The 20,153-nt window shown below is 38.7% G+C and overlaps 2 protein-coding genes across 7 annotated transcripts in view; one reads left to right on the top strand and one right to left on the bottom strand.

Annotated features, from left to right (window-relative positions):
* pkig (protein kinase (cAMP-dependent, catalytic) inhibitor gamma) overlaps positions 1-1,633 on the top strand; it is a 40,156-nt gene extending 38,523 nt beyond the window's left edge. For 5 of the 6 annotated variants that reach the window (XM_024292250.2, XM_024292247.2, XM_024292248.1 and 2 more), the window contains one exon: positions 694-1,282. In XM_024292250.2, coding sequence (XP_024148018.1) covers positions 694-776 — 83 coding nt within the window. In that variant the 3' untranslated portion in view covers positions 777-1,282. Of the gene's footprint in view, positions 1-693; positions 1,283-1,302 lie in introns of those variants that run through there. The other variant, XR_002921353.2, reaches the window with a different exon arrangement.
* The window catches only part of ada (adenosine deaminase), a 22,005-nt gene continuing 3,428 nt past the window's right edge, over positions 1,577-20,153 (bottom strand). Inside the window, exons 2-11 of the mRNA XM_024292245.2 lie at positions 17,062-17,123; positions 12,532-12,654; positions 10,130-10,273; positions 9,945-10,060; positions 7,606-7,730; positions 6,182-6,253; positions 3,216-3,317; positions 2,943-3,010; positions 2,738-2,867; positions 1,577-2,338 (exon numbers count right to left, since the gene is read on the bottom strand). Of these exons, the coding sequence (XP_024148013.1) occupies positions 2,234-2,338; positions 2,738-2,867; positions 2,943-3,010; positions 3,216-3,317; positions 6,182-6,253; positions 7,606-7,730; positions 9,945-10,060; positions 10,130-10,273; positions 12,532-12,654; positions 17,062-17,123 (1,047 nt within the window). The 3' untranslated portion in view covers positions 1,577-2,233. The remainder of the gene's footprint in view (positions 2,339-2,737; positions 2,868-2,942; positions 3,011-3,215; positions 3,318-6,181; positions 6,254-7,605; positions 7,731-9,944; positions 10,061-10,129; positions 10,274-12,531; positions 12,655-17,061; positions 17,124-20,153) is intronic.

The raw sequence follows: 20,153 nt of genomic DNA, 5'->3' as shown, positions 1-20,153 counted from the left end.
AAAAACTAAATTAGCCAAAACAGCTAGTGTGTAAATGTTAGCCTAACTCCAAAACAGTCTAAAAAACGTTTTAAAAGCCTAAATTAGCCAAAATAGTTAGCATGCTGCTAAAATATTTGCTAAACTCCAAAATAACCTAAAAAATTCTCAGTAAATGCCAAAATAGTCCATAAAACTAGCAGAATGCAAATTTTTAAAACTTTAAAACTGTAACTATTTAACTTAATATGAATAATAAAAAGGCAGGAATATTATTCCATAATAAATTAACTTAAACTTTAAATAGCTTTCAGTATTTTACTTTCCATAAAAAAAATATTTTGTCAAAATTATACAAATTAAAAATGAGCTCAAGATAACATCGGGCCATTAATAACAATAAATTAAAATGATCTAAAGGGCCGGATAGAATGACCCGGAGGGCCGGATCCGGCCCCTGGGCCTTGACTTTGACACGCGTGTTAAAGTCTGCATGAACCGCTGATGATCGGCGGGTCAGACTGTGTTCTTGAGTCGGTCTGTTTCCCACGAGCACAGAAAGCTGGATTCTGCTGACATTGTGTGGCTTCAGGAAGTCCCAGTTCCTTCCTCAGGATTCGGCTCTTTTCCTCAAAGCATGTTTGTCCCACGCTGCTTAAATCCCCGTTTGGCTCAAACATAAACGCTTCTCTTTTCTGTCATATTTGTCCTCAGAAGGAAACCCAGGATCCTCCCCAGCCCCCCCGACAGAAGGCTCCATCAGCCAAGACACGCAGGGAGGGGGAGGCCCGTCCTAAACGCCAGCTGCACTCTGAAGGGGGCGGCGGCAAAATGTGGAGAAGAAGCAGGAGAAAGTGAGAAGATGGGAATTAGGAGGGGGTGCTAATGTCGTCCTGAATGGACACGGGGTCGCAGGCTCACTGCCGGCCCGTTCGGAGCCTCGGCGGCTCTGAACGCTGCCTTTTTCTCTTCATAGGACATAAAAACTACAAAAGAACCGCAGGGATCCTGACAGACATTTAAAACAATGCAGTTTGGCTTCACTCCCTGTTGGTCACTCATAGGAAACCCAGAGACTGTGGAGGATGGTTTGTGCGGCGGCCAGGATCATCCGTTTGTCGTTTTTCTTTAGCCCGTGTGTTTGTGACTGCTGCAGTGTCTTCACCACGTTTTCTTTCCGTAGTAACCAACAGCGTCCCGGTTTACCGTCGTGTACAGTCTTCATATTTATTGCTAAATGTTCCGTGATAACTTTGTGATAGACTTTCCCTTTGTGTAATAAAATACCTATGAGTTACTGTCAGTCGTGTGCTTGTCTTCTAGGATGCATCCAGCCTTTTAGCTACAGAAGAGGAAGCCCCATCCGACCAGAACTTACCAGAACCATAAATATGTGCAGGAATAAATGCGCCTCTCTGTGGATGGGAGTTTAGTGTTTACATTCCCACCTCTCGTGGCCCCTGCACTCCCATTTACCTTTTTTTTCTACGATAAAGCAACATCTGTTTGTCTGCAGAGCTGTGGGAAAAGCTGTCTGAACATCTGCTGAACTTGAAAAACAAAATTCCATCGTTATCGGGAAAAAAAGACACACAGCATCTTTGAACAGCTTTTATTTTGGTAGGACATGCCCTTCAAAAGTGCTCTAACTGTATGTTCAAAGTGCTTTTCATTATATGAACTGTAAAGTTTTGAATAAATATCTACATCAAAACAACAGAGTAATAATGAAATCCACGTGTGCGGCTTGTGGACAGATGAGAGCATGCTGCCACCTTGTGTTCAAAGATATGGCTACACTTTTGGTATGAAGCTGTGTATTTTAACACACTTGTGCACGTTTGCTGCTTGGTTGGTGCCAACTATGTTGACTCCACGGCTTTCAGCCCCCCCACTTCACTGCGTGGGCCTCATTCTGCTTAAAGCGAGCCGGCTCGGCCGACGTTCCGGTTGGGAAAAGTGCTCAAACTGGATAAGTGCTGACTAGCAAAAGCATGATTTAATAAAAGGGCGTAAATGAGAACTCAGAAGTAATAAACTGCTGGACTGAAGAACCTGACTCAAAGAGAGCACCTTCATAAAAACAAATCTTAAAGACCCGAGCGAGGACCGGCCGGCGTCGCGCAGGATCATGAGGTGAAGGCAGCAGCCATGTTTGATGTGCTAAAGGCTTTAGGTCTGGTTTCTTTAGATGTTCCGCTGGATCAGGAGAGAGGAGGAAAACATCAAATCTTCTCTGATGTTCTGCTCAAGTTTAGAAGGGGGTGCTCTCTATCATCCCGTAGGCCTCGTACAGTCTGGACAGGAGCTCGTTCTTCTCTTTCTCCGGCAGGAAACAGGACTTGGCAGACTTGATGTTCTGCAAAAAAACAAGAATTTACTTTAACAGAGTTTTTAATGATTCACAAGGATTTCAAGAAAGAAATACTCCAATGCAATTTTCTATTTGTCCTCCATTATCAGAAAAAGTCATCATAGTGGATCTTTAAGCCGAGTTCATAGTAATTTTAGGGATTCTATTCAATCAAGCTAGGAATAAAGTAAATGTCTCCCGCTATGTAACTTTATTTTGTCATCTAATGCTAAAAAAAACAATCAATCTTTTTTTAAGCCCAGAGCTAAAATAATAAATATTTTTTGCAAATAAAAACTTGAAATGGTTTAGCTTTTTTGCATTAGATTGTTCCTCTATCAGAAAATAAATCTGTCCTTCTCAAAGTCCACTTAGCCTGTTTATAGTTTTTTTTTTCTCTCTTACCAGGCGCTTGAATTCCTCCTCGGTGAAGCCCATGTGTTCTTGGGCTAAGAAGTAGTCGTCGTTCAGGGTGGAGTTGAAGATCAGAGGGTCGTCTGTGTTCAGAGAGTAGTTGGCCTTGTCCCTCATGAACCTGCAGCACCAGAGAGGATTTTTAAAGTCCAGCTGAAAGCGAAAGTGTTTTTACTCTGACATAAACTCAGCTCACGTGATGACAGGATGTTTGGTGAAGTCTGAGTTGCAGGCGCCGGTCAGCTTACTGGAAAGAGGACACACCTGCAGGAAGAACAGCACACACTTCATAGAATGAAGCACAGAGCGTCCACTAGGGGTCACTGTTTCGTTCCTCTTTCACTTAATCTTGTTTGGAATCATAACATGAAGGGTAAAGTCCAATTTTTCTTTTTTTTTTTTTTTTGATAAGATAAGAGACGCTTTAACATTTAAAGAGATAAATCCTAGCCTTGCTGATAAGTCTTACCTCAAAGTGCATGTCCTGAGCCAGCAGCTCTCTGTACAGATCCGGGTCTCCCAGCGTTCCGTATCCATGTCCAACGCGCTCGGTTTTCAGCACTTCCACCGCCTGAAATGTCACCGGGGGAAAAGGAAAAGGTGGAAAACCACAGAACGAATCAGATGTAGCTCCTGGCGCTTTATGTGGTTTAGCTCAAAAACACTCTCAGATGGGCAAGTTCAGGTTTCATGACATTTGTAGAAGGAAATGTGAAAAAAAGGTTGTCAACGCAGCTCTTTGTGTTCGTCACAGTTTGTTCTATTTGATATAAATCACTCTTCCCTGAAGTGGATCCACCTTTAGAAAAAAAGTTCTTGATTAATGAGTTATGAAGCTGTAGATTCCACATTGACTTAACACAGCTGGTAAATGGCAGGAAATAGGGCGGGGTTAACTGGAAAACAGGCGGAGCAATGAACCTCAAGAATCAGGTTTGGAAACCATTAGACTAGGTCAGTTTTCATTAGTTTTATTTTCTTTGTCAGTCATTTTAACCCCAGAGCTCTATCAGTGGGTGATTTTCACCTGAGCAAAAGTGTTCACATGATTTTAAATATGCTGCATCTTCCTGAGTGTCATGGTTCCCTGGGTAAAGCATCACATGTCTCAGGACTGGATGGACCAAAGACCAAGTCTCCAATATCAAAGGGACACAGCGGTCAAGAAGATGGATGGATGGATTTTCCCACTACAGGGGGCTGTGTCTGATTGACAGCTGCTTCCACTGTGTTTCTGTGTCTCTGTGTCTGAGCTTGAAGGCTCTTTGTTTCGTAATAACCCGAGGGGGAAAAATAATATTAGGAGACCTTTTCTCTTTTTTCTAATGTCTCGATGAGACCAGAGCCGGCAGCCTTTGGACCCTGCAGCGGCTCTCTGTCTGCCGGCATATGGAGTGAGCGTGCCCAAAGCTGAGTTCCTGATTGGGAGATGATACGCGGCGACCTATCAAACTTCAGATATTAAAATTTTGGCTGCGCCGCCCAATTCACCCTGTCTCGCTCAAATCCAGCTGCTGCCAGACCTTTGCGCTGCGCAAGTCGCTCAAATCGCACCGCGGGACTTCAGAACACCTCATGTCGCGTCTGTTCCATTGACCTAACATTGAAACTGGTCGCCTCCGCCGCACGAATCGCGTTCGGTGTGAATGCACCTTTAGGACCTCCCAGATCAAGTCCCCAATGATCGTCTCTCCTCCACGATGCTAGTCAGTGAAGCTTGTTTTATAAATGTTGTAGGATTTTCTGATGACTTTAAGCAAAACAGGACAAATGATGTCCGTTTGGTTAAACTGGCCATCAAATTCTTGTGGTTCTTAAAAGATGAATTTTTCAAACTTCTTTTCTGGGTCTTTCATTCAGATTGCACTTCTTTAAATATCACCTTATCACATCGCAAAATCACCAACATTTTTTCATTTTTGTGAATGACTTCTAGTTGAGATTAATTAACTTTCCCTTAAAATTTAAACACATAACTGAGATTATAACTTCCTTCTACACAGAAGCTCCAAACAGAGATCAAATGATCTCACAGCGTTGAGTATTAACCCTGTGAAACACTCCGTTGCCATTAACTCCCCCTGTTATCAAATCAAGCCTTCACTTGCGTAACATTATGTCAATTCAAAACATTGACAGTTCGACTGACTTTAAACCAGACGTTTGAGTTACTTCCTTGGTTAATGTTTCTCCTGACTTACACAAAGGGGCGTACCTCCTCTAATCAATGGGTATGCTTCTTATATAACTCTCATTCAGTGTTTTTTTTCGTCTTTAAGTGGATGGACCACACTTGTAATTGCATAAATTTACATCCTGTTTTTGAGAGGAACAAATGAGCAGCACAGACCAAAACAAAGCAGAATATGAGAGAAAACCAAACACTTCAGTGTGAAAGCTCTGTTAGCATTGCTACATCGATATGTTGGATCAAAACGCACAAAAGAACGAACCTATGAGATGAAACATTTACAAGAGGCTCGTGTTACTGTTGAGCCACTTTATGCATAAAGCTTTCAGTTAGAGTGGGAGAGTCAAACTCAACCGAACAGGGGGCCAAAATCCAAAACCGCCTTAGGTCGTGGGCCGAACAGGATAAACATTTATTAAACATTCTAAATCTACATTTTTAAAACTTTAAAACCGTAACATTTTAACATAATTATGAATTAGATTTATAGCACTACCTGCAACAATGCTAGTGTGAATGCTGTAAGCTGAATTTGGCTGCTGAAGATGCTGAAAGTAATAGCTAAAAACGCTGAAGCTGATAGCTGAAAAAGTTTAGGTTAATAGCTGACATCACTTAAGCTGACAGCCAGCTGAAATATTGGCTAAATGCCAAATTAGCCTTAAAAAAAAAAAAAACTTAGGTTATCCAAAACAGCTATAATATAGCTGAAAAATGGCTAAACTTCAAAACAGCCTAAACTGAAAAAAGCCTAAATTAGCCAAAACAGCTAGCATGCAGCTGAAATATTAACTAAACTCCAAAATAACCTAAAAAATTCTCAGTAAATGCCAAAATAATTCAAAAAGCTAGCTGAATTCCAATTTTTAAAACTTTAAAACTGTAACTTTTTAACATAATTCTGAATAATAAAAAGGCAGGAATATTATTCCAGAATAAATCAACTTAAACCTTAAATAACTTTCAATATTTTACTCTCCATAAAAATATATTTTGTCAAAATTGCTCAAGTTAGGAATGAGCGCAATATAACATCAGGTCACTAATAACAATAAAATAAAATGATCTGGAGGGCCGGATTCGGCCCCCGGGCCTTGACTTTGACACATGTGAGTTAGACCGTCTGGTTCTGGTTGGATCCATGTTCCTGTTTCTGGCTTCAGTCTTGTTTACACTCGTCTAAATGACACTGAGATGTCGAGTGTCTGCCCCTCCTTCCTCCAGAGGTGTGTGCTGTCGCTTACCTCCCTCACCACGGCGGCTGGACCCACCTCCCCTGCGTGGACCGTCCTGTGGATCCCGGCGCGAACCGCTTTCTGTCACAAAAACCCATGACGCAAGACATCAGACAGTGCAGCCAAAACATCTGGCTTTCACATCTGCAACGCTCTGTGGAGTTCACAATGTTCTCTGGTGAACTGACGGATGGTTTCCCCGATACTGAAGGAGAAGTAAACGGATTTGGGATGTTTAACACTTTAGTACCGGAGTTCCAGAGTTTATGTTCTTTAAATTAAAATACGTTTTCAACCGTAAATTCCAGTTTCACGTTTTTTAAACTAAACCTCAGCATTTAGTAGTGTGAATATGTGGCTGTTACACTTTACCTCAATGATCCATATAAACTTTAAAAGTACAGTAGGATACATTTGATTAAATAAAAACGTCCTTAAAAATAAAATAATTGAAGTGTTTCTTTTTTTTGCATTTCCACAGAGATCTGGTGATTGTACACGGACATGTCCCTCCATAAAGAGGATGTTTTGGGGATTTATTATCCTCTTTGAACTGAATCATGTTAAACAGTGTGTTTTTACTCTCTTATTTATCATAAGAACAAAAAAAGAGTATTTTGAAATTTAACTGCTTCGTAAGTTCATGCAAACATAAGTTGTGGTTCACATAAAGTTCCTCTAAATCCGTCTGCTGACTTAAATTTGTGTAACTTTGCAGATTTGGTCGTCTGAGCAGAAAGCCGCAGCACGGTTCCTCTGTTCTATACATGCACGCTGTTTTCTTTAAGATAAACTCCTTCACAGAGATGTAAATGTTATTTAAGCTTAACCCTAATTTTGTATGTGTTCAGGCAGTGAAATGTGGTATATAAACTCTATGTTATTCATTAAGGTCAGGCAGATTAATCTGATTACTCGCCACACTGTTCTCTGAATTTATCAATATTTTAAAATAAGAAGAAGGACAGACAAAAAGATGAAAAGGTACAAAATCAACCACTAAAACTATAGATTTAATGGAAAATAGAAACTCCTAACTACTTCCTGGTGCTAACGTCACTTAAAAGAACTGCAAGTCCTGATCCTCTCAGGGCCTGAGAGCAGCTCAGCTGCTCTGCATGACATCTGTCACGGTTTAGGATTGGGAAGAAAAACCCAGCAAATCTGAAAATTGGAATTAAAGCAATAAAAACACGGCAGAAGTTTTCCATTTTTCTGCTTCGACCTGCAGCAAACCACATTCCGACCGCCTCATGACTCATTATTTACCTAAAGTCTGTTCGGGGAAATCCTAAAGCTTATTGACACAAAGAAAAGGTTTTTTTGAAGCGCCAAAGATCTGTTACTGACACCACAAGTTAACCTGTTTGTATTGTTGAATGAAAAGATTATGAACACGTCCACATTAAAGCTAATACAGTCCACACGCTCACCTCGTAGGCCTTTCTGTGGTCTGGGTTAGCTTCACAGTTCAGGGACTCATCGCCGGCCAGGTCGATGCCGACCACGCCCTCATTCCGATAGATCTCACAAAGCTCCACCACGTCGTCGGACCAGCCTGAAGGACCAAACACAGACCATCACCACACAGACTTACAACAGCATCTTTATGTGTAACATTCTGACAGCAGCATGCAGTTTATCTCAACTCTTCTGTGAAAAACTTAACACACATTTTGAAATGTTCACGTGTGTTCTGAAGCTTTGGTGAAAATTTTGAATTATTCTGTGATCGTTTCTGAATAAATAATAAACCACGTGTGCACCACCTGGGGCTGTTAGATCTTAATAAACTAGAAAAACCTAAAAAATATTAGATGAGAAAACTAATTCTTTTTTTAAATATGAATCCATCATTAAGTCTTTTATTTTGAAATGTTAACTCATTTCCCTTTGATCCACTAAAGCACGTGTCAAAGTCAAGGCCCGGGGGCCGGATCCGGCCCTCTGGGTAATTAAATCCGGCCCTCCAGATCATTTTGTTTTATCGTTATTAATGACCCGATGTTATTTTACGCTTATTTCTAACTTGTATATTTTTGACAAGATATATTTTTATGGAGAGTAAAATATTGAATGTTATTTAAGGTTTAAGTTGATTTATTCTGGAGTAATATTCCTGCCTTTTTATTATTCATAATTATGCTAAAAAGTTACAGTTTTAAAGTTTTAAAAATTGTCATTATGCTAGATTTTTGGACTATTTACTAAGATTTAATAAGATTTTTTTGGTTATTTTGGAGTTTAGCTAATATTTCAGCCACATGTTAGCTGTTTTGGCTAACCTAAGTTTTTTGGGGGTTTTTTTGTTTTTGTTTTTTGGGCTAATTTGACATTTAGCTAATATTTTAGCTGGTTATCAGCCTCGGCGTTTTCAACTTTAGTTTCAGGTTTTTCAGCTATCAGCTTCAGCATTTTTAGTTATCAATTTCAGCATCTTCAGTGGCCAAATTCAGCTTACAGCATTCACACTAGCATTATCACAGGTAATGTTATATGTATATCCTGATTATGTTCAAAAGTTCCGGTTTTAAAGCTTTAAAAATGTAGATTTAGAGTGTTTAATAAATGTTTATCCTGTTCAGCCTAATGTTTGTTTTGGATTTTGGCCTCTTGTGCGATTGAGTTTGACACCTCTCCACTAAAGTAAAAGTTCTTTCAAATGTTTTCCTGTAAACACCGACAGTATTTACCGTCACCATTAAAAGAAAAAAAAAGTAGATTTGTGGATAAAAAAGCAAAACTATGGGTGTTTAGAGGACACACAACCACAAGCTGAACGACCTGTTTGAACACACAAACAGGCCAATCAAGATATTTCATGTTTATATCAGCACCTACAATGAAGTCATTCTGCTGTCTTCTTTTTTCTGTCATGTCCTTGTAGCTTGTTATAAATAAAGCTTTAACACAGAAAATTGAGTGATGTTCCTGCAAGAACCAATCGCAGTCTGGAAGTTGGTTTATGCTCCTTAAAGATTTTCTGTCACTGGACCACTTCCCAGTGAGTCTGAATAACATGTTTTAGAGAAGTGAACAGAAAAGGATGTTTTCAAGCAACATTTACAGAGGAAACTTGAATTCTGATCATCTTTTGATCTAATGCTAAATCCTTCCCAGTGGTCTTTTTATTTTGATTCTACTGTTTTTAGCCAAAATAACATTTCAAAAGTTCACCTCACACACTCAACCTAACATTACCAGAGTAACAATGAGCACTATCGGAGCCGTACAAGGAAAACAAAGACGTTCACGGATGGATTTGTCTGCAGGTGGATGCATCAGAACGGAGCAGACAAGGGACTTTGTAACCTTTTAACTCAATTTTTTACGTAACATTTTACGTTATCTGCTCTTAATTAACTGAAGAAATAGTCAGAAAATCAAAGAACATAAACACTGGAGCTCCAGTGTTCAAGGGTTAAAGTGATAAAAACATAAAAAGCATGAAATATCTTGAGTTCCTCTCAAAAATAACTGTTTGTGTAGTCGTCAGTGTGTGGACACAGTGAGCATGTGTGTTTTACAGTCCAAAGCATATTTAATCAGTAAATTCAAAGCCTAAAGTGAGATTTAGAAACGTAGAGCATGTTTGTGAGTATCTCTCAAAGAGCGGTGGGACGGGCCGCTGCGCCCCCCGTGACCTCCAGGGCAGTTTTCTTTACCATCATCGACATCTGAGGCAGATCTTTGACACAGGACAGAAATAGTGCATGCAGGAACCTTATCTCACAGTGCTGTTTGGCAGACAGGAGCATGAACAGTTCATTACTTGGCATGTGGCGCATGCAGCATAGAATGGACCTGGCTTTGATTCTGAAGGCCCTCTCCCCCTCGCTGAGCCCCTTGTTGACCAGGCGCACCACCTCGTCCGGGCACAGGTCGCCTCTGAGCGAGAAACAACAGTTTAGTGTTCGCCACCGCCACGGAGAAAGACATCTCAGAAGATCCGCTTACTGCTTCTGGTTCCACGGGATGGGCTCCACCTTGCAGTTGGACAGCAGGTGCGGGCTGTACCGGACCTCCACGTACAGAACCCCCTCCCGGGCCTTGTCCTCAACAAACTCAAAGGCGATCCTCTGGATGGCCTCTCTGTCTCCTCTGGAGCAGAAACACAGACGGGATGATAAACGTATCAGTCCGATAAAAGCAGACATCCACTCAGCTGATCCGTCCGTCATAAAGACAGAACTTTCAAAACAAAAACTTGATAGGATTCTCAGAACGCCGAGCAGTGGAGTCCACAATCGAGCCTTTCTTATCAGGCAGATGACCGTTATCATCTGCTCTGAATGCTTTCCTGCAGTTATTTAAGAAGGATACAATGAAATGGGTCTGTATGTCATTTAACTAAATATTACTGTAAATAATAATAAATACAACTTGATAAGAACAAATCTGTTGTACTGGAATAATATTTTAGTTTTGTATGCATTTTCCCCTTTTTTCCAATTTATTTTAGACTATTTCTTGAAATCACTGAAAGAGCGTTCCTTTTGTGTTTGTCTAAAACATTTCTCAAAGTCTTTTTATTTTATCAAATCCATAAAGAAAGAAATTAACTGAAAACTTATAGAGCTTTTATTTCTGGGCAGATTTTGCCTTATTGTTTGTTATTTTAGTAGTAATTTAATCAAATTTTAATTATTTTTTCTCCATATTTTTAAATGGCTATCTAAAAAGAACTTTTAGGTTTAATAAAATGCATTATCTTTGACATTACTGTGTAAGCTGAACTTTGTTGATCTCACACCTTTCTTGTGTTAACAGGAGTTGTATGAAGGTAAATATGTGACAATATACACACCAGTTTCAATCACACACATGTAAAACTGAAAGTGACGTTGCAGGAAAAAGGAAAACGTGAGAACAATTTAATAAAATATAATGTGAGAATTTGCCTGAAAAAATCTTAACTTGAGTGTGAAAATGTTGTATATTTGCACATATTTACATTCATAGAGCTGAAAAATGTGTTGAAGCTACGACTACTAACGTTTCCAACCAAATCTGAGCCGTTTTATACAAAGTGAACATACAAACTGCTGTGGTTTCATCTATTTATCTACTTTATTTGCCCGTCATTCCCGTAACAATCAGAAATGATGTGTGTTAACAACAAAAGTGTTGTTTTGGTCAGAAGAGCTGAGCAGCTGCAAATTCAACTTTCTAATCATGAATCTCATTTAAGCTTTTGATCATTTTCTAAGTTAATTTCTGCATGTTTTCATAGATTATTTTAATCTTTGTAATATATTGTGGGAATTCCTGTTTTTACTCTCAAGTGTATTTCATTAATTCCTTTAAAGTATCACAAATGTATTCACGTAATATGCACTTTATAAACGAATAATGATTATTATAAAATCCTCCTCAACAGGCAGATACATTTGATATAGTTAGTACAACAGATGAAAATAAAATTAAGATTGAATTTAAAACGTGTACAACAGTAGTTCAGAGAATTATCTGCATGCTTAGACAAGCAAGAATTAACTGTAACATTCATTTAACATCTTTCAGTTAATCTGAGATGAATGAGGTTTTGACAACATTTAAGGGATTAAGGTTTTTGTATTTTAATAATCGGGGTGTGGGTCACATCCATCATGAAGTCTGCAGTTCTCTCACACCAAACTGCAGCTCTGTTACTTTACTGAACGGCTAAAGATCTTATAGTTTTTAAACTCCCTGATGGAGTCCCAAAAGATCAGCAACAACAAAACATTTTTACAGAAACACAAATGTCTTAGAATTACAAAACTTTTTTGATGTGTTTCCTGCAGACGTGGATGTCTGTGCTGCTCACGGCGCCGTGTGGGAGGAGTCTTCCCCGTCGACTCATTCTAGGCTGTGTCCCATGACGGAGAACAACGCCGCTTCCAGCATTTCCAGCTGAATGTCGGCCTGAATGCGTGTTGTTCTCCAGTGTCCTCTCAACACTTCCCAAACCCCCAGAGCCCCCCTCCCCGCATGAGCTGAACTCAGCTGGCAGCTTCCCTCGTGTTGTGTGCAAAAGGCTTTCACGGCTCTTTTCTGCTGAACCCACTGTGTTTCCTCACTGCAGAGCGGCCTCCGAGCTCCGCTACGGTTGGTTTTCTGAAAGGACCACCACTAAAAATAAGACGCCGCAGGTTTGCTATACCCACAGGCTGGTTGCTACGACGACACTGTGGGGCCATTGAGCTCCACCCTCCCGGACGGGACGCCCACCTTCCCGTTTGCACTTTGATCCCGACACTAAACATTCCCGCAGCTCCAGAAAGGTGGATCCTGACTCATCAGAACGCCGTTTTCAGCCTTTGCACCACCAAGAAAACACAATTATGCAACTGAGAAAGAGACGTGTCAGCACTTACGCAACCACGTGCATGTACTCGTTGAATTTTCCCAAGAAGCCCGTGAGAGTGTCGGGCTCCTGGAGGATGATCCTCTCCTTCATCTGCTGGGCCGTGGTCGCAGGCAGAGAAATGCCACGTCTCCTAAAAACCAGCAGAGATTTGAGTCAAATTCAGGTTTCGTTTCAGCAGAAATGTTCGTCTTGGTCTGCTGGGTTTAAAAATACAAACAGCGAGTAAGTGTAATCAAACACCCACACTAGTCAGGTCTTCGTTTTTTTCTTTTAGAACCACTTTTCCAGGTTTTTTACTTACTTTTTGCAATATTTTCTATTTTTTAAAATGTTTTTCTCATGTTGCCCTTAAGTGAAAGCATCCAAACAGCCTTTTTAACTAAAATAGTTTACTAATTTGCATGAAAAGTGTTTTTTTTTTGTTTTGTTTTTGTAAGCAGGCAGTTGAAGTTTGAAATCCCTTTTTTTCCCCCAAACAGATTTCCTTTTTGGGAAAAACTGTTTTATCCAAGAACATTTGCGCACAGCAGAACCTGGAACTGTCAGAGAGATTTGAAGTGAAAAAGCATCTGGATGAAGGAGGAAAAATGGATGGAGAGGGTCTGGAAATCTGTAAAAACAAGTATCTAAATTAGGTTTCCTCCAGAGGAAGATTATCAGCTGTTTCTGTACTTAAATATTTAAAAGATTATAAAAGTTAAGTCAAACTAAAAATAAATTATCCTTCTTAAAACATTTTTTTTAGAAAAACATATGTGATTTTAAAGTCATACAAGTTATTTAATGAACATTTTTGTCCATATTCTTTCCCTTCTCTTTGATATTTAATAGTGAAACTCAATCTGCTGGGATACTTTTGCATGGCTGCAAACTAAGACTTTCCCCCCCGCTGTCAGTCATCAATCACGCACGAGTCCTGTAATTAAACCTGACCTCTTACACAGTGGGGGTTAGGTTTTGGCTGAAAGTGAATCTTCAAATGTCTGTTCCTCTGTCTCCGTTACCCTCCACAACTTCCACTTCTTGGTCCCTGCAGATGCTGACCCAGCACATCCTCTCCGCGTGGAAGCCTTCAACGGGGATGTTGTACTGTTCCATATTTCATTTTCAACATTATTTTGCAACATGATTTGACGATTTTAAACATTTCTTCGTGGTAATGTTTTAAAGTCCCACTCTGATCAATCCTCTGAAAGTGTTTCAGGTTGTCTTTTAATTATGCTGTTGCCGTTTTTAGCCAAAATCAAGAAACCTGTATCATTTTCTAGGACATATTTTCTGCAGAGCGGCAGGAGCTGATCAACAATTTACCATTGATTGTTGGTGCGGAGTGAGCCTTCTTTCATTTCCCATCATCCCTTTGTTGACTTTCCCCTGCTAGCTTACAGCCAAGTTAACATTAGCATATTATAGCTATCCAACTGTACAGTTTAGATCCAGATTCCAGCTCAGACCAGGAACACAGAGACGTTCATGGATCTATTTGTCTACAAGTGGATGCATCAGAATGGAGCGGAGCTTGCCAATTGTGAATTTGAACAACTAAAATCTTTTTCAAACAGCATTTATTTTCACCTGATTCACAAATAATCAAAAACGCAGTTTTTAATTTTCTTCATACGTGTCCTCCGTCATCAGAAAAATGCCACAAGAACATCAGAGTGGGTCTTTCATGAATCTCTTAACGAAACCAGTCCAATCATTAGGAATGTACCCCGCATCAAACCAACATTCAGGGTCTAAAAATAATTAAAATGTCTTTAAAATGCAGAAATAAGATACGTAACTGAAAAGACCTGAAAATCTAATAAAGCTGTTGGTTTTTCAGGTGGTTTTTGACCAGTTTGGCCGAATCCAAATTCATCCCTACCCCTCCAGCTTCTCCCTACCCTTACATTTAGGAAGATTTGGAAAAATATGTCAGAACTCCCTCCCTAATCCCTGACTACTAAAAAACTATATAGTGCAGGACTATCTAGGGCCCTGGATTTTAAATTCGGACACTATGCACATTTTTTTTTTAAACACTGATATGATGTCACCGATTTCACAAAGTGAAAATTGAATCAATACAAACATTTTACAACGTCTATTTATGACTCCACTGTGTTCTGTTGACGAAAATGTGGATGATTTGTTAAAAAATAACATTTAAACACGTTTTTTTCCAAAAATTGGAATGTGTTGTAGTTGATCCACATTAGTTTTTTGCAAAGACTTCTGAGGAATTTTCTAGCGCACTTTTTTGGAATTGTAGATTCAGACAACATTAGAAAATGTACTCACTACTACATAGTGAATAGTGAAGGAATTCGAACAGTGTCTTCAAATTCGGAAGTTACTTCCACTCGATGATGTCGTCAATTCTTGTCGGTCAGCTACCAGTGTCCCTAAACATGTTTGAGGTTCTGGATTAATCAATAAACTCATTCGTTTTTGATGGGTTCAACACTAGGAATTGTAGCAGAATCCTCTATGCTGATGACACAACTCTTAAGTGTAACATGAGATCATTTAATGAGTTTTATTTTTGTCTCAATATTCTGTCACAAGAAACTCATCATCTGACTAAGAACAAACCAGAATCTGAATAAATCAGGGGATTGCTGACTTTTTGGTTTTTATGTCCTTATTTTTGTGTTGTAGTTCAGTAAAAAAGTGTTTCTTTCTGTTCCAGTTTTGCCCACAGTCACATGGAGTTTGAGTTCTCCTCTGTTTCTGCTTCGCTCAGTTTTCTCTCAGGTCACTGCGGTTCTTCTGCCTCGTCTGTGTTCAGCTTCCCTCTGATTCAGGATTTGTTTTGTGTCGCACTCGTCATCATGTGTTTTCATTGTTTTCTTTTATTCATTTCATTCTTGAGTTTTATCTCCTCAACAAGACGTTTTTCATGCTTCTTAATTTCTCACCTCATTAAACTCATTAAGATTCTTTCTACAAACAAATATTTGAAACTGATGACTTTGTTGCTCATCTTAATTAAAGATTTTTAAAGTCACTGCTCTTGAGAAACATTATTATTAATATTAATTTTACATAATGTGTTTAAGTATTGTTGGTGTTTTGCTGCTGTTTTAATGTGTGAACAAAATCCTGTCTCTAAAACAAACTCAACAGAATTCTGGAGGTAAAAATTGGACTTCTTTAGTGGTTTATGAAACTTGGATTTGTGCCGTTGAGAAATGTTTTAGGTGTTCTTCAGATTCCTCAGCTGAATGCCAGGAGGTGACCTCATTCTGCCACAGTGAGGCTCGACTGTAGAAACCTTCAGAGTACCTGAGTCCTGCGCTAAGCAGTTTGGATTTAGACTTTAGATTTAGGTATATTTCAAACAGAAACAACACAAAAAGAAATGTATTATTTTTCCTAACAAGAAGAAGTAAAAAATGATTAAATAAAAACAGTATTTTAGTTTTCTTATTGACTGACAAAAAATGAGAATACTTTACACAGTGGAAAGTGGACGTTGACTTTTGTTTTCATAAGTTTCCATTTACTTTTAGAGTTGAGTGACGAGCACTTTGTGTTAGAAAAAAGTTTGACTAACTAAATAAATAGCTAAGTAAAGAATAAATATTTTGTTTTAATGACTTTTTTTACTTTTGAAAACCCTAAAGTGTATTTTGGCTCATTTATCTATCAGGGAACTTTCATTAAAACCTTTTTTAACTTTATATTTTGATCATTAACCAAATGTCATTAGCATTCTGGGGTCAAAATACCAAAGACAGACATTTTTTAAGGAGTAAAGTCGCCACTTCAGTTTAAAGTCCCACTCTGATCATCTATTGATCTGATTGAATAATGTAAAAAATGGTGATTTATGGGACATAGTTTCTGCAGAGCAGCAGAAATTCATTATAGATTCACCTCTGATTAGTGAGCTGGGACTGTCAGGCGGAGCAAGCCCACCCCCTTTCCCATCACCCATCTGTTTACACTCTCTCCTGCTTGCTTACAGCCCTAACATTACTGGTGCAACAAAATGGTGATCAATATCGGAGCTATCCAGCTGTACAGTTTAGATCCAGATTCCAGCTCACACCAGGAAAATAAAGACGTTCATGGATCTATTTGTCTGCAGGTGGAGGAATCAGAATGAAGAAAATAGAGAACTTGTGTGTATTTTCTGTCACAATTACGATCTTTTTCAAAAAAAACAATTTATCTGCTCCTGTTTCACAACAATTTGAATGAAGAAATAGTCAGAAATACAATTTTAGTTTTCATTTTCTTTAAATATGTAAGAACATCATAAAACACAATCTCCATCCTGGTGGGTCTTTATCCTCTTCTGTTGTGAAATGTACTCGTCTAACATGAATGCGAATTAAAATAAATCCAGTTTGGTGTGAAAATAGGATGTTTTGAAGTTCCTCATGTGGAAACATGAACAAAAACTAATCAGTTGTTAGCTCCAAACCTGTTTGCACCTGTCAATGTTGCACTTTCCACGACCTGAGCTAATCTACAGAACTGGTTCATCAAAAACAAAAATGCAGCCATCTATGCTTTAGCACATCAAAACAAAGAAACTTACTTGGCAACGTCCAGAATAGTCTGCACCCTGATGGCTCCATCAAGGTGAACGTGCAGCTCAACCTGCAGATAAAAAAAAAAACCTATTAGACGGAGCAGCAAAAGCATGCAGCGTTTGGGCTGCGGCCCAACGAGGATGAAGAACACATGACTGAGCAGGAAGGCCGAGGCTGCCAGAGGGTAAGAGAGCAGAATGTGTTCCTGCTCTTTGTCGGTCTCTGATGAGAGTTATGATTTATCTCAGCAGATGACACAAATAAATCTTCATTCCATCTCTCAACAGCTGAGATCTCGGTTTCATACGAGAGTCCTCAGACACTTTAAGTAAGCAGGAGGTGAGACTCCTTCTTCACTTCCCTTCAGCTCCAGAAGTGAAAAATCCCGTTGAGTATTTCAGTTTTGAAGGAAATGCCAAATATCCCCCAGAACTCTCTGACTCAGAGTCTCCAACAATAAAAACACATTTTAATGAAAGTTATGCTCTGGATTGAAGTCAACTGGAGCAAAAGTAAAGAAATTGCAAAATCGATGACAAATTGAATTTCTGATAGAAAAGAAAAATATCAGTAGAGTGCACAGACTCTGAAGTAGTGCGGCAACAAATGATTACTTAATTAGTCGACTAATCGGGTCATGTGGAAACTGGATGTAAAACAAACATCTTAACCATCATTAGTTCTGAACTAACCATGAACTAGACATATAGCTTTACCTAAGATAATGCTAATGTGAGTGTTGTAAGCTGAATTTGGCCGCTGAAGATGCTAGTGCTGATAGCTGAAGATGCGGAAATTAAAGTTAAAAAAACTGAAGTTGATTGCGGAAAACGCTGAAGTTGATTGCTAAAAACTGTGAAATTAATAGTTAAAAATGCTGAAGCTGGTAGCTGAACAAGCTGAAATTGGTAGCTTAAAAAAGCTGAAGATGAAAGCTAAAAACTCTGAAATTGATAGCTAAAAACTCTGAAATTAATAGCTAAAAACGCTTTAGTTGATAGCTAAAAATGCTTAAGTTGATAGCTAAAAACGCTGAAATTGATAGCTAAAAACTCTGAAATTAATAGCTAAAAACGCTTTAGTTGATAGCTAAAAATGTTTAAGTTGAAAGCTAAAAACGCTGAAATTGATAGCTTAAAAAAGCTGAAGTTGAAAGCTAAAAACACTCAAGTTGATAGCTAAAAAAGCTAAGGTTGATAGCTAAAAATGCCGAAATTGATAGCTAAAAAGGCTGAGGCTGATAGCTAAAAATGCTAAAGTTGATAGCTGAAAACGCTTAAATTTATAACTAAAAACAATGAAGTTAATAGCTAAAAACACTAAAATTGATAGCTAAAAATGCTAAAGTTGATAGCTGAAACCGCTGAAATTTATAACTAAAAATACTGAAGCTGATAGCCAGTTGAAATATTAGTTAATTGCCAATTAGCCCCAAAATCTAAAAAAAAAGCCTAAGTTAGCCAAAACAGCTAGCATGTAGCCAGAGCAGCTAGCTAAACTCCCAAATAGCCTAAAAAACGTTAATAAATGTTAAAATAGTCCAAAAAGCTAGCAGAATGCCATCATAACTTTCAACTTTACTACACTCTGACTCCATATAACATAAAGTAACGACTAATCGACTATTGAATTAGTCGTCGACTGTTTTAATAGTCGATTAGTCGACTAATCGTGGCAGCCTAACTCTGAAGATAACTTTTTCTTGCAGATATTCCAAAATAATTTATTAAATCATAATTTTTATGCATAACTGTACTTTAAAGTGAGTGTTCATTGATGCATTTTACTGTGCTGACTCACAGCTTGTAGAATTATTGCTACTAGAGAAGATCCCTCATAGTTTTGCAACATTTTATTTGTAGTTTCCACATAATCTGTAATCAGTCTGCAACAACTTGCAGCTCTTCCTGTTATAACATGTCTGTAATTCACCAACCGAGCTGCTCTCTTCTGCATCTGTGCGTTTGTTAAAGTGAGACACAGAGCGAGGATGTGGATTCTACCACACTGAGCTCTGATGAACCGATTCCAGAAAAGGACAGCTGCTATCCTCATCGTCATTTTCAGGAAATCCCCAGGTGCTTCCTCCAGTTCACACAGTCCTGAGAGTGTTGTGAGAGAAGTGATCGAGTTTAAAACTGCTGAGAGTAAAAATCATATGAGGCCCAAGAGGGATGATAGTTTCTGAAAAAAGGAGCACTGGTCAGACTGAAGGCATGTGAAGAAACATTGGACCTTTTTATATCATTGCCACATATTATGTATGACAGCAGATCATGTGATCCAGCTGAGAAAAGTGTTGAGAAATATCAGACACTTTCTGTTTCAGACCTCACGCCATAATTGATCAACAAAAATGTTTTCAAATGTTTGTGGTTTTATTGAAGAGAATCAACAGAATTATTCTATTTAAGCTTAAAAGTCCAACTCCAATTGTTTCTAAGGTAAAATCATTCTCAGTGGTTTTTAAATTGTGATTCTGCAGTTTTTAGCTAAAATCAAAAAGCCTGTCATTCTTTAAGAGCATTTCTGCAGTCTATCAGGAGCTGATCGGATATTAGCTTCTGGATTTTGGGTGGGACTGTTGGTATGGAAGTAAGCCTACATTGTTATCCCAGTATTCCTTCGTTTACACTCTCCTGCTAGCTTACAGCACCTCACAAACCCAAGCTAACATTACCGGAGCAACAAATCAATATCAGAGTTATCCAGCTGTACAGTCGTGAGCCAGATGGCAGCTCGTATGATGAATATGAAGATGTTAATGCATCCATTAGACTGAATTAGAGTGGACCAGGAAGACTTTGACCCACCCATGGCAGCTGCTGCATCACCAACTTGTTCTTTAACAAACAATGGGTTTTATCTGCTCCTGATCTATCATGATTCGATGCTACAAGAACATGTTAATATCATAAAAAAATATATATTTATCAGAGTGGGTCTCAAAGAATCATATTTAAAAGAACAAAGAAAAAAATATAAAGTTTGGTTTGCTGTCTTGTTTAAATCTGACAAAAGTTAATGAGTTTTAAAGAAATGTTTTTAAAATCAACACAAGACAACAACAGTTTGGTATCATCTGTGTTTCGTTAGG

The sequence above is a fragment of the Oryzias melastigma genome, linkage group LG7, assembly GCF_002922805.2.
Source record: "Oryzias melastigma strain HK-1 linkage group LG7, ASM292280v2, whole genome shotgun sequence".
Lineage (NCBI taxonomy): Eukaryota > Metazoa > Chordata > Actinopteri > Beloniformes > Adrianichthyidae > Oryzias > Oryzias melastigma.
The sequence above is the reverse complement of the archived record's forward strand: the minus strand, read 5'-3'. Positions and strand labels throughout refer to the sequence as shown.